This window comes from Montipora capricornis, chromosome 14 (assembly GCF_036669925.1).
Source record: "Montipora capricornis isolate CH-2021 chromosome 14, ASM3666992v2, whole genome shotgun sequence".
Lineage (NCBI taxonomy): Eukaryota > Metazoa > Cnidaria > Anthozoa > Scleractinia > Acroporidae > Montipora > Montipora capricornis.
This window is the reverse complement of record NC_090896.1, coordinates 7549161-7564160: the sequence shown is the minus strand read 5'-3', so window position 1 is coordinate 7564160 and position 15000 is coordinate 7549161. Positions and strand designations below refer to the sequence as shown.

Here is a 15000-nt window from a genome sequence, read left to right as displayed (position 1 = left end):
TGTTTATGATATGTAATTATTTTGGATTCAGTCAGGGAGTAGCTCGGCTGTGTTGTATTGCATCATTGCCTAGGCTTCGAAACGCAAGCGGCATGGGAGTAATGAAAGAACAGAAACCTCGATTGTTACACCATTAGTATTACCAAAATATATCATCCCTCAAATTGAGAGACAGAAAGAGAAAATTTTGTTTTATGCTTTCCTTTTAGCGCCTATGTTTTTTGTAAATGATGGATGGCAACTGCTTGAGACCTCACAACTCCAATAATCGATGAAGTGTCAGTCCTAGATTGAAGCCTCTTGCAGTTGCACAAAGAGCAACGTAAAACAAATTGCAGCAAAAAAAAAACAACAACAAAGCAATACAAGAGATAAAATAATTTTTAATTTGATTCACACGATTCCTGTATTCTTGGTTTTCACGTGACTTCATCAAAACTAAAAAATGAGGAATTATCAATTCTTTTGAGATTTTAGTTTAGTTAGTTATTAGAACAGGTGAAGACTTGTCTTTTCACAAATTTTCAGTTTGATAGGGTTTTTCGTCTTGGATAAAGCAAGGTTGAATTCGGCTAAGCTTTTACGTGACATGATATTAAAAAAATGACTTATCCGATGAGATTTTGCAATCTGAACAGTCTTTGTATGAGAATAAGTACTCACATAAATGTTTATGAGCCCTCAGAAGACGACTACTGGCTTTTTATAGCAAAACTCGATGACACATGTTTGTCAGCTTCCGGCCGCCATGAGAGGGACACAAACATGGCGTCTCCATACAAAGCCTTATAAATTTGAGTAAAACATTCCTTCGAATATCTCCAGCACGAAACATCGCACAGACCTGAACCTTTTTGAGACTGTTTGAATATTCATCTTCTTTTATCTCTGTGATTCTTGACTTTATTTGTTTAATGGTTTTGATGATGGTGTGACAGTGAAAGCTGGCAATGAATTTGCTGGATAAGAAGGTTAGTTAACACATGCAATTGTACTATGTTTCATTTGTTTCAGACCGCTGACCATACCAACGCGCTGATGAACACGAAAAAAGCATAATCAATGGACCATAAACATAATGAGAAATACCTGTTACAGAGGTTGAACACTGTTAAAAACGCCATTTAAGAGAAAGTACGTTTTATCAAGTTTTGTGACAGGCATAGAAATAATTTCTTAGTTGCTTCGAGTCATCATAAGTTTGTCTCCGCTTCGAAAGTTTAAAGAGCCTCATTTTTCCTCCAGCGTCTTGCCATGCAGACTCGTTAAAAAGTTGTTGAACAATAAAAAAATAGCAAATCATTAGTCACCTAAGTGGAGGTGGGTAGTGGTTGATATTTACCTCCCCGCATCGCAGCTCGGTAAATATCTGTTGTAGTTTAATTTTCTTTTTGGTTTGAATTTTAAAGAACTGGGGAATGTGTTTTTAGGGGTTCTTTAAAAAAAACTAAACATCTTTTCCTTCCTTCTACTCACCTACCCCTCCCTGATCCTGGCCAGTACCTCTCTCCTTCCTTCCCTTCCTTCACATATCTATCCTCTCCCCCCCCCCCCCCCCTTACGCCCATTTCCTCTACACCATTACTCCCAGCCATATTTATATTTCTCAAGACCTTTCTGTATATTTACCAGAACTTGATCTTGACACGGCAAAGTCATGCCAACCAAATTGCGTAAATGAAATCGATTTCTATAGAAAAATAGAGGAAGGGAAGGACTACTTGTTATTAAGAAGATGATTTTTTTACAACAAATCCAAACATTTCTTGAAAGAAAAAACAGGGAAGCAACTACGCCTTTCAAGAAACTAGACGCTCCACGAGCGTAAACTGGGTTGCCTGTGGTACGTGTTACACAAAAATAGAAAGCACTGAGTTGGGTGGTGTTGAACTGCGGTGTTCCAGTTGATTTTTTCAAGTGAGAGGTCATTTTGACAACTTGAAGTGTCACCCAGACATCATGCCAGCATTGGCCCTTTGGCTCACACCTTCTCACGTTGATTATGTCCTAGGGGCGAGTCCGGAAATTCCAGAAAGAGAGGGCCGAAGAAAATGCGTCGAGAGCGCACGCTCTCCTCCCCCGCCTTTACTCCATGCCCTCCATCCGAAAAATTCACGTTAGTGATGTATATCTATCACGGCAAAATGTATTTGAAATAAGAAAAGCTCTAAAACTCAATTAATCATTATCGTAAGTAAAAGCCTGATGCACACTGTACCACTTCAATATTGTACAGGGAAAAAGGAGGGGGGAAGACACGGCCCCTTCCCGTCCCCCCAAAAAAATCCCCCTGATGTCCTGTCCCCTTTTCCTGCATTTCATGCATTCCTTGCAGTTGCACTAAGCAAACGTTTATTGCGTACACTAAGGAAGGAGGAATCCACATGGCATCCGCTAGTTTCCGCTTAAACATTCGTCAGTCTAATCTGATGCCAGGGCAATTTTTTTTGCCTTAACGTTTGCACCAAAACACCAAAAAGTACCGTAAAAGCCGGGAGTTAACGCTAAAAGGCAAGCTAAAAGATACCCCCGGGTGCCAGAGGAATTTGCAGATTAAAGCGATATAATAATATTGTTGAAAAATCTTCGTGTTAAAGGGGAACTCAAGCGTGATTTCAATGAAACTTTAAATTAATCTTTAAAGAGCATATGGAACACTGTCTTATATAGTTTATGGAAAAATCACTCATCGTAAAAGGACGTCAACTCAAAACGTTTCTCGAGTCGGTGTTTTCAAGATCATCATTTACATCCCTGGGTAAGGGGCTTTGTGTACGTTTTTAGCGATACCTTTTTTTGTCTTCCGATATTTTTTTTAAAGTGTTTTTGCTTTAAAGGGGATAATTTGTACACCAAAATGATGCAATAAAATATATAGGTCACCATGCTCGTTTAAGAGTAAAGCACCATCATACCTGACAATATCGATTATCGTAGACCGAAACAACAAAATTCGCCATATTTTCGGAATGCGCGCGCTTATTCGCAAAGAATTATGGGTCATTCACAACTTCTCTCACGTGTTATGAGAACTGTTTTATCCTGTACGATTGACTTTCGCCATATTTACAATGTATATATATTGACACACAATGTATAAATATTGACACACCATATGCACAGTACAGGACTACATTGAGAGGAGCCTGGGCCGTAATGGAGTAAAGACGTGTTTCATGGCCGTCCGCTAAAACAACTACATTTCGTACCCTTTCATGGCTGAAACTATGCAAAAATTATTAGAAAAGAAAAGATTTCTATCTTCTTCTTCGGAGGAAACTTCACCTCCCATCCGAACGTCGAAGAACCGCAAGAAACCAAGAGGTTCTAATTTTACTTTCGACACGGCTTCAATCCACGAGGAAGATACCAACTCCTTAACAACACCAGAGATGTCTGCAAACCTTGATGCAAAACTGGAAGTGATCTTATTGAAGCTAGAGAAATTAGATGCGATTGAAACGTCTGTTAAAGGCCTGCAAGATACACTCGCTCGAATGGACGACCGAATTCGCGCCCTGGAAAGTGTTCAAGCGACGTCAAACCAAGACATAAACGACCTCAAGGACAGTTTAAGTTTCACCGAGGACCAACAAAGGAAAACTACCGAAGGCTTTGACACATATAAGGAGCAGATCAACCTTAAAATGACCGAACTTTCCAAGAAAAACGTCGAATTGCATAGCAATATCAAAGAACTGGAAAATAAAAATCTCTACCTAGAAGCATATTCCAGGCGTGAGAACATTAAATTCGAGAACATCCAAGAAGACACCGAAGATGTGCTTCGTACCTTCCTCGAAACACACCTCGGTTACGAAAACGCCAGATCGGTCGAGATGCGGCGTGTACACCGCCTAAAGGTAAAGAAATCCAACGCTAGCAATGATACAAAACCAAAACCCATCATAGCTAGATTTTTACGTTACAAGGATTGTGAACGCATTTTTTCTCTGGGCCACCGACTGAAAGGCACCGAATTCCGAATGTACCAAGACTTGCCATACGGCATTGTAGAGAGAAGAAGAAAACAAATGGACACTTTCAAACTCGCAAAGAGGAACAAAATCCAGCCGCATTTAGTAAGTCCCAGCTTTATATTAGAGGGAAATTATGGCCCGTTGGTAAACCACTTGATTTAGCCTTGTGTTAATTTAGCTGTTCATACACTAATCCGTTTTAGCGGACGGACAAATGCAATCAACTGACAACCAATCCAACTAAAATTGCTGTTCCTAGACCGAAACGCAACTAGTGCGTTTTCAAGATCATTACAGAGGTCTTGTTTAAATTGTTGTATGTTTTTTAGCATTTCAGTCCTGGTGTATTTGAGTGTTGTAGTGTTTCTAGCTACATGCAGTGTCTGTCTATTTCCATTAAATTTCACTATTTTCAATTATGCTATAAACTCCAACAAATGCAAATTTCACCAGTCCCAAAGGAGAAAAGGAAGCCGTCAAAACTGTATCTCACCTCAAGTTGCCTTTATAGACCAATTCGGCTAACTCAATGTTGTACCCAATTCAACTCTCTAGGAGTTAAGATGCTTTGTGCATTGCATTTGCATGATAATGCAGCATTCACATTTAAATGATATGGTAATACTTGGAACAAAACGTTTTATTCCCAAAGGATTTGAATTGGGTACAACATTGAGTTAGCCAAATTGGTCTATCACGCATATCTTAAGTCAATTAACTCACACCATCAATGGACACTATTGAAAATCTGGACATTAAGTGCCTCTCAATTAACATAAAAGGTCTCAACAAGTCGATTAAGCGCCGTTCAATTTTTCGATGGATCCACAACCAAAACGCTCAATTTATATTTCTTCAGGAAACCCACAGCACTAAACTTACCGTAGACACTTGGTCCGCTGAATGGGGCGGCAAAGCTTTTTTCAGCCACGGTACATCAAACAGCAACGGAGTAATAATACTTATAAACCCAAAACTTGATTGTAAAATAGAAAAGTGTATTTCTTACAAAAACGGAAGATATATCACTCTGGACGTATCAGTCGAAGATTCACGTTTAATTTTAGTCAACATTTATGCACCAAATGACCTAAGCCAACAATCCAATTTTTTTAGATCCGTACACCAGCAGCTGCAAGACTTTTCTCAGGAAAATATCGCTATCGGAGGTGACTTTAATTGCGCTTTGTCAGACAAAGACAAAAAAGGTGGAAACGCGGTCGCCCAGAAAGCGTCTGTAATTAAGGAAATCGAAGAGTTGTGTACATCATACAACTTAGTCGATATCTGGCGTCACTTAAACCCTCTCCTCGAATCGTACACTTGGAGAAATAAGTCTCACAAGATACAGTGCAGATTAGACTTCTTTCTAATCTCGGGAGAGCTCACAAATGTAGATGCGACGTGTAAAATTTCCATGCGCCCGAAACGGGTCATTCTGCAATTTCGTTACACTTGCAGGCCAGATTTAATAAACTACGCCGAGGCCCAGGGTTTTGGAAATTTAATAGCTCTCTACTTAAAGATGACAATTATGTTAACGCTCTACGCAAAAAGATTGATTTGTTAAAGGCCAAATATGAAAACGTTGAAGATAAAGGTTTGGTAAGATGGTATGAAGAAGGTGAATGTAACACGAGATATTTTTTCGGCCTAGAAAACCGTGCCCAAACCAAAAAAGCCATTAACAAGCTGAAAATAAACGATGACACATACATTTATGATCAACTAGCCATCCTAGACAAGCAAAAAAAGTTCTACGAGTCAATCTATCAATCCAAAGAAAGTGATGAAGACATCCCCCAGGGTAGTAACTTCCTGAAAGCCGAATTAGTAACACCTTTATCACCCGAAGATCAAAAACTATGTGACGGGCCAATTACAGATGCCGAATGTCTAAGCGCAGTAAAAGATTTCAAAAAATGCAAAACACCAGGTACAGACGGTTTCCCAGCTAAGTTTTACCAATTTTTCTGGCCCGAGCTGCGAACCGAACTGTTAGATAGTTTCCACTTCGCCTTTCAGTCCGGCTCTCTGTCGATTAGTCAACGGTGCGGGGTAATCTCTCTCATTCCCAAAAAGAACAAAGACAAATCCATACTTGAAAATCTACGCCCGATCTCGTTATTGAATGTAGATTATAAAATACTTACCAAAGTCGTTGCCAAAAGAATAGAAAAAACCTTGCCCAAAATCATTAATCCCGATCAAACCGGATATGTAAAAGGCCGCTACATAGGCGAAAACATCAGATTAATCCAAGATGTCATGTTTCTCACTAAGCGCTTAAATATGCCTGGAATTGCAATTTTTTTGGATTTCCGAAAAGCGTTTGATACAATAAATTGGAACTATCTATTATCCACGCTTCGACTGTTCAATTTTGGCCTAGATGTTCAAAGATGGATAGAAGTCATCTACTACAATGTATCTAGCTGTGTTCTAAACAATGGTCACGCGTCACCTTTTTTTCAAATGCACCGAGGCATCAGGCAAGGATGCCCCTTATCGGGCCTTCTTTTTGTAATTGGTATTGAGCTTCTCGCAAGGGCTTTGAAAGCAACAATGACATAAAAGGCATTACCATTGGCCGAAAGGAAATAAAAGTCACCCAATTCGCTGATGGTACTACAGTATTCGTTAACGACCATCAATCTGTTATTAACCTTTTGAAGCTTCTAAGTGAATTTAAACACACCTCGGGTCTAGAAGTAAACACAAGTAAAACAGAGGCGATGTGGCTTGGAGCTTGGAGAAACAAAACTGATACCCCATATAATTCAAATGGCCTCCAGAACCGATTCAAGCTCTCGGCATCTTCGTTTGTTACAACTCCGACGCTGCACATAAGCTGAATTTTGGAGAGAAAATTATCAATTTGAAAAATACGCTTAAGAATTGGAAAAGAAGGAAGCTTACCCTCCATGGCAGAATCAAAATAGTGAAAACCCTAGGTTTGTCGAAGCTAATTTATAACACCTCTGTGCTCGAGATCCGCGATTGTTACGTCAAAGAAATAAACAAACTATCTTTCGATTTTATATGGGAAGGAAAACCAGCCAAAATAAAAAGAAAGACCATAATAAGTGACATAAGTCAAGGAGGATTGAGAATGATGGAGTTTGAAATCATGAATAAAGCACTGAAAATTGCTTGGATCAAGAGAATCACCGAAAACGTTCAACCAGCATGGAAAATAATACCAGAGTTCACCGCTGCCAAATATGGAGGTTTATCCTTTCTAACCAAATGTCAATGCGATATGAAGCATTTCAATCTTGACAACCTTCCACCTTTTTACCACACGCTACTTAAGTATTGGCAAGAGTACAATGCTGACAAATTCTCGGAGGACCAATGCATTCACAACAAAATCATCTGGAATAATAGTCGCATCCTGATTGGAGACCGGCCAGTGTTTTTCAAACCCTTATTTGAGGCTAAGATTATACGTATTAAACAATTTTTAAAAGAAGATAACACCTTCTTCTCACTGGACGAGCTCATTCGCAAAGTGAATATCAGTATTCCCTTTACACTGTACTATATGGCCTCGTCGCTGCCATTCCTACAGAATGGAAAAATATATTAAATAAAAAAAACTCGCACCTAAACCCGCCTCTTGAAGACCTTCCGTCGACCCGTGTCGCCTACTCTACACTTCTAACCAACAATGTAAGTCCACCAACATCAGAGAACAGAATTCTAAATTATGGTTTCTCCAAAAAAAGCATCCACAAGGTGTACACGTTGCCTTTCCCAACAACTAAAGACTCGAAATTAATTGCTTTCCAGTATAAAATAATACACCACATTTTACCTACCAAATCCAGCCTTTTTCGAGCTGGCATTACTGGTAGCGACATTTGTTCCCTATGCGCTACCGAAAAGCAAACAATAAACCACCTACTGTACCACTGTACTGTATCTAAGGCTTTCTGGGATAGATTTACTAGCTGGTGGTACCAGAAATTCAAACAAGTGGTCAATTTGAATGAATCTAACATCCTATACGGTTGGCATAATAACATCAAAAATAAACAGGCACTTAATGTTACTCTTCTTATTGCAAAATTCCATATCTTCGCGACAAGCTCATGTGATGGCAACTTATGTTTTGAAGGCTTTCTTCTCCACCTCCAAGATAAACTGAATGTCTTAAAGCAAAGTTATATTGCCCAAAGAAAGCTACATAAATTCTTAAATATCTGGGGAAAACTACCATAAACTACTATAAATGTCACTTCGCTTCGCCTTTTTCTTTCCACGGCTCTCGTTCATTGTAACTCTTTTCTTTAAGCCAGCCGTAGTCTCGTTCGTAGCTGTTAGTTTTATTTACGTTTTAAAACATGTCATAAAAATAATTGTTACCATTCTGTAAATAGTGTAATGCAAGTAGTGCAGTATTGTTCCGTAAGCACCGTTAGTTTGTGTTAACTCTGGCAGAAATGTTATTAATTGTTTCCAAGTAGTGTTAGTATTTAATCGTAATAAGGGTTAGTGTAAGAGTTAGTGTATAATAACAAAATAAAAAATAAAAATAAAAATATAAAATATATATATGCACAGTACAGGATGCGCAGTGCAATACTTAGGAATCACCTTGAGGACAAATTTTACTTTCTTCCCTAAATTAAGTGCCGTTGCGACCAGTGTCACTTTTAAGGAACTACCACACCCGTGTCATAATAAAAAGGTTGAAATAGTCATAAATTGGTTACAATGACGCGAATTTATATTTTGTGATGACGTTCTCGTTCCTGTGGCCGTTGTCGTTGCTTGAGCTCCCTAATAAAAAGAGATCTTTTGGCGGCGATGACGTATAATGAAAATCCCTATAGCGGGATGCCATCTGTAAGCAAATTCGTCTATATGGCCCAAGGTTCACGTAATTAGATGTATGCCCCTTCTTTAACATCACTCATGACTATTAATCTCAAAAAGTTCCCCTAAACTCTGCTCTTCAATTAAAGATCCAGGGGCGGATGCAGTAATTCCAGAAAGAGGGGGCCGAGGAAATTGCGGCGAGAGCGCACCCCCCTCCCCCCTCCCCCTCCCACATGCCCTCTATCTGAAAAATTATTTGTGTCCAGTCTTCTTCGTCTTTTCATAAATAGAGGAAAGCCTGTTTCGTTTAACGTGTCCCTCGGATTTTTAAAAAGCAGCGAACTTTTTATCATAAATTTCATTTGATATGTATTATATATTCACTTTTTCATACGTGATGTACATCGAACTATATGTAACTATCTAACTATGCGCAACTGAACTAATCATTTTCTAAAGTGAAACTGCCTGATGCACGGTGTACCACTTAAAATCCGCTCCTGGGCCATGCCCTGTGAAAATGCCTTTCCATAGTCCGAATTGGAGTTGGTAAGTAACTGCATATGTCTGATTAATTGTCTTCTCGGGCGGCCAAAGAAAAAATGACTTAAGTGGGCTTTCTTATTTCTGTAAAGTTAAATAGATCACTTCAATGGACTTGCAGTTAAAATAAGAAACAATTGTACTGGGAACTTTTTATTCTAAACAAAGTTTGCTTCCTGGGAAATTATGATTCTTACAAGACCGTATAAAAAACAATTTCCTGGCTGGAGACGTGAAACTATATAATAGAGCTTGCTGGCCACAAAAGTCGATACCACTCTGCTCGCTGGTGCTGAGGAACGGCTCTTTCTTTCCCACGGTAGTTAATTATTACACACAGAGTACTCCACATGCGTGGAAAGGTCATGAAACATTACATACCAGATTTTTACAAGATGTTGTCGTTGAACCCTCTTAAAAATTTCATTCAGACTGTTTGAGTAGGCAATCAAATGATTTCTAGTGAAATTTGGAATAATTATTGACATGCATGAGTAGATTTTTCAAAGGCTAGCAAAATAATTCGACTGACATCTTGGGTAAATGCACTTTTTGTACTCTTCGAGAAATTTATACTTATGCTTAGTTCTTCCAAACTGCACGCAAAATCATTGGCCTTCTTGGTAATAACATTTAATTGCAACTTTCTGCACAGCTGTTTGGGACGTGCTCTCAGCCAATCAGCATACTGCGACTTTTGGATGTATATTATTAGGACAACGATAATATTGAAACACGATGAAAGTGCAAATATTTCTGTCCAATTAAAATTTCTCTTGAGCTACATACACCACTGGCTTTTTCCACCCTCTCCTCCAACTGAGCCTGGTTGCTAAAATGATTATATATTGTTGTTATGGTCTCCTGTGCATTAAATAAATGGGTTGCAAGTTTTCACATTTGTCTTTCAACTTATTAGACTTTTAATTGAAAGAAACTTTGTAAGCATAACAAAGAACTTCTGCTACGTGCTGTACAATGTTTAGGGAAGACAAGAAGAAATGTTGTGTTTTTAATAATGCGTTTCACGTATATATGTAAGATAAGTTGGATACAGTAACCATCAAATTGGGTCAGTTTTAGTCAAGCTTGACTAAAGGTTGCTTTTCTGGTAAATTTCTTCAAAGAACCAACAAAACAACTGGTGAAACCAACTATTATTGCTCAGTTGACCAAGTGTGTATACTGATTATTTCCAATTTTTGAGGGAAAAGATTGATGCCATTATATTAACCGTCATCGCTGAGTGGGTCAACAGCTACTTGCAGAACAGCTGTCTTCATCAGTTAGGGAAATGTTCAGTAACAAATATGGCGGTTCATGACATAAGTCACATCAACAGTCCCTCTCATGAAGTGAATTGCAAGTTATCTAATTGACAATTATTTTCAACGAAAAAAGTTATTTTGGACGTTGGCGAATTGACATTTAAGCGTTGGCGAACTGACATTAGACGTTGGCGAAACGACTTCATACGTTGGCGAACTGGTCGTTGGCGAACTGACACATTGGCGAAACGACCGGCATTCGGTAGCTCGAATTAGCTCTACTGATGACAGTGGAATCTCAACCTTATCTTTAGTCTCAAACCCTGGTACTAGCCCACCCTCATCAGTACCATATAATGCCGAGTCAATAGCTTTTTGATCCTTATTGATTCGCATAGGTAATCACATGATTTTGAATGCAATGTGGAATAAATAAGCACGGCTACGTTTTTTCAATGACGAACAAAAGTTATAGTCTTTGAAAAAACTTACTCGTGCTTATGTGTTCCAAATTGCATGAAAACGAATCATGCCATTACTTATTAATAATACAGTAGATAGGTTGCCTAGTAACCGACGACTTCAGTTTAAAACTGCTATAATTTTCCTTCCTTAGCCGCAAGAGCTGTGAAATTTGGTCCTGCCAATAACATTAGTCTGTAATATGGTGAAAACAAAACTTGCATCTGAAAGCGTAAATGTTTGGTTTCCTTTCGGTATACTTCGTCTTCCGTAAACTAATAAGGGCATCGCAAAAATTGAAATTATATTTTGACTGGTCGGATAATGGTACCGGTCGGATACTAGGCAAGTCATACTGTATATATGCAAAAAAGTCAGCTTTATTGCACTACTTTCACGTAATTGACGTGCTTTCAGCCAATCAAAACGCTGTCATTTTTGCATTGTATTTTACTGTGTTCAGAACTGCCAAAAAAGAAAAAAACAGACTAATCAGTGTTTTAGGGAAGAAATAAATGTCATCTCATTCAAAACTCTTCTTTTTCTGTCATAAAAAAGTTTCAGTTTTAAAGTTTTTTTTTCGCTTGACTCCATAACTTTACTTAACGAGGGGTTTAAGCAGCTCTGAAAAAGATGCGGAGGAATAATAAAGAGGACGGTTTTTGGCTTTCATTGAGTCCTCGTGTGAGTGCCTCATTTTCCATCATTTTCCATTCCTCTCCTTTCATTAGTTCTTGTAGTTTTTCTTTATTCTTTCTTTTCACTTAAATAAGCACAAGGCGCAGGGTTTGTTTTACGACGATCTACATTTTCTATACAAGAATCAGTGGTGTTCAATGTAAAATAAACGAAACTCTCCAGACGAAAGAAAGATCATCTATGTAAGTGATAGTCTTCAAGAGAAAAGTATATTATAGAAAAGTAGTTCGCTGTGAATTTCAAGAACGATGTCCTGATGGCTAAGATGAAATATTCATGTGGTTGATTGATCCTTTTTTTAAGTTTGTAATAGTGAACAATTCTTAATTATAATCGTTTCAAAATAACGTCAACATCATCAAAGTCAGCAGGTGAAACAAAGTCTGATGTAAATTTAAAAACATTTTAAGAAGGTTTACAGCCCTGCACACATCGTAAGAGTACATAAGAACGTTTAGCCTCACTTCCAAAATTATATGTCCTGATTAAAAAAAAAAGTGTATTAATTGACAGTAACTTGGTTAGTCTTTCTTTATTATTATTATTCCTCTCCTCTCATTAGTTCTTGTAGTTTTTCTTTATTCTTTCTTTTCACTTAAATAAGCACAAAGCGCGGGTTTCTTTTATGACGATCTACATTTTCTATACAAGAATCAGCGGTATTCAATGTAAAATAAACGAAAATCTCCAGAAAGAAAGATTATCTATCTATAGGTAAGTGATAATTTTCAAGCGAAATGATAATATAGTAAGGTAGTTCGCTGTGAATTTTAAGAGGGATGTCCTCACGGCTAAGATGAAATATTCATGTGGTTAACTGGTTTTTTTTTTCAGTTTGTAATAATGAACAATTCTTATTTACAATCGTTTCAAAATAACGTCAACACCAGCAAAGTCCGCAGGTGAAACAAAGTCTGATGTAAATTTAAGAACATTTTAAGAAGGTTTTCAGCCCGGCACACATCGTAGAAATATATGATAAAGTTTAGCCTCACCTCCAAAATTAGACGTTCTTATTAAAAAAGTGTATTAATTGACAGTAACTTAATTACTCTTTCTTTATTTTTTCTTTTTACTTAAATAAGCGCAAAGCGCGGGCTTTGCTTTACGACGATCTACATTTTCTATGCTTCATTTTCTATACTGATGCTTTTATCTACAGTTACGTAAAAACATCCTGGACAAATAAGCGTGCGCCGTCTAGGCGACTGACGGATATCACGGAATCTACTTGACACGAACTCGCACCGTTATATAATACCACGCACCTGTCCATTTATCATTAACTCCTTTCACGTCTGGATAAGCAATGATGAACCTCACTGGCTTGCACTAAATTGACAGTCGAATATTCTTGCACCGTAAAGTAAGGAAAAAAGGATGAAACCCTTTGTCTGTACGACATTTGTTATACTCAGGCTCGTCCTCTCATATGCAGTTGCTACAGGTATGATACGTTTTTTCGGCAACACGCGAGCCCACTGCAGGCTCCTGTTTTTCGCTCAATTTTCCCTCAACCTGAACTCAACAAATTTAAGGTCTCGTCATAGGCCTACAATTTAGGTTCGAGGAGTCAGTTTTTTAAAAAAAAAACCTTCTTATTTCGTCGGTATTTAAGCTATGAGAATGAAATTAGCAACGTTTTAATGCCTTTTGCTTGAATGTTATTTCATTTGCTAAGGTAAGGGTGTTGACCGATATAATTTTGTATCTTGCGTTTTGCATTTGTTTTCTTCCATCAGAGTTGAAAACTGTGTTTTTGACCGGGAAATTTTTGGACCATCTCAAAAAATTGAAAAACGTTGACGCCGTTTACTTGAGAATTTATCTCAAAATCGATTTCTCATAATAATATTTCAGAAATTTTGAAATCCCTTCTAGCTTAATTAAAATTCAAATAGGCCATCTGTTTTTCCTTTGAGAACCTAACATAGAAAAAAAAACAATTTTTTGGATTTAAAACTACAATGATTTTCATGGCAGAAATACTAACGAAATAAGAACATTTTGAAAACCTGACACTTCGAATCTATGACGGGACCTTTGTTGTCAAGGAGCTCGCGTATGCGCGTTCTCCACACCTTTCCCTTTGTACGTACAGTTATGTTTGTGTTCAGCCGCGATTCATTTATTTTAGTGAAAAAAGCCGACAAACCAAATCCCGTGCTGTGATTGCCTACCCCAGCAGGCAAGATGGAGCTATCTTGCCCGCTCGGGATTTCTCGCTTGATCCCGCAAGATCAAATATATATATACATTTTTTGGTGTTTTATCCCATATAATAAATTCTTTATTGACCAAGCTTGTTGTTGATGGCTGGATATTGGCCTGGTTTTTTTTTCTGCGTGTTTATGGACCTCGACTTCGTCTTGGTCCATAAAAACAATAACTTGGCTAATATTCAGCCATCTTAACCTTACGCTTAGTCAATAACCCATATACACGATTATGGTTTAATAAAAATAAAAATAACAATAAAATCAATGATGATGATAATAACAACAATGACACCCATAATAATATACTTACATCTTGAAATTTAAACACCTGTTGGTTGCTACTTTTCCTCTTAGTCCTCTGTTGAATAATTTTAACAGCATCAACCACGTCTGCGTTTGTTAAATTATCACCACCTTGATTTAGAATCACTCTGAGGCTTCTCACTAAACGGTCTTAGGGTCATCTCCAAGTATGCGGCGCATCTCAGACCGAACCTGAGGAAATCAGAAATACACTAGATGAGAAAAAATACATTACAAGGCATTACATGGGCTGACATCCTTGCATTATAAATTCATGTGTCTGTCCGCTTATTGACAATAGGGAGCTTAAGAACGCGCGCTTTTGAGACGCGAACGGCAACCGGAAGTGAATATTTCGCACGCCAGGATAGCGGTCTCTTCCAGCTTTTTAAACTTAGGGTATCTAAAAGTGAAAAGATACTTAGCGATATAAATGTGGTTGTGTCAAGACAAGTCAAAAGGGAAAACAGCTCACTGCCGGTTGCCGTCCGCGTCTCAAAAACGCGCGTGCTTAAGCTCCCTAATAAAATTAGACAATGAGCGCGCAAAAATTTTGCTGTCATTGTAAAATGTATATTACACCAATGTTATCTTTGTCTCTAGAGATCGGTTGCAAACCATCTATCTCAGAGAAAAATGCTGGAAAAGCTATCAGTCGCGGTGAACCTCACACTGGTGTCAGTTTCGTAAACTTAAAAG

General features: G+C 38.0%; 2 protein-coding genes across 2 annotated transcripts in view; both read left to right on the top strand.

Annotated features, from left to right (window-relative positions):
• LOC138032950 (uncharacterized) overlaps nucleotides 1-1227 on the top strand; it is a 2802-nt gene extending 1575 nt beyond the window's left edge. The window contains exon 4 of the mRNA XM_068880674.1: nucleotides 1015-1227. Coding sequence (XP_068736775.1) covers nucleotides 1015-1022 — 8 coding nt within the window. The 3' untranslated portion in view covers nucleotides 1023-1227. The remainder of the gene's footprint in view (nucleotides 1-1014) is intronic.
• Nucleotides 1228-13073: 11846 nt separating this feature from the next.
• The window catches only part of LOC138032947 (EGF-like repeat and discoidin I-like domain-containing protein 3), a 9368-nt gene continuing 7441 nt past the window's right edge, over nucleotides 13074-15000 (top strand). Inside the window, exons 1-2 of the mRNA XM_068880669.1 lie at nucleotides 13074-13226; nucleotides 14905-15000. The exon at nucleotides 14905-15000 is cut by the window's right edge and continues 227 nt beyond it. Coding sequence (XP_068736770.1) covers nucleotides 13160-13226; nucleotides 14905-15000 — 163 coding nt within the window. The 5' untranslated portion in view covers nucleotides 13074-13159. The remainder of the gene's footprint in view (nucleotides 13227-14904) is intronic.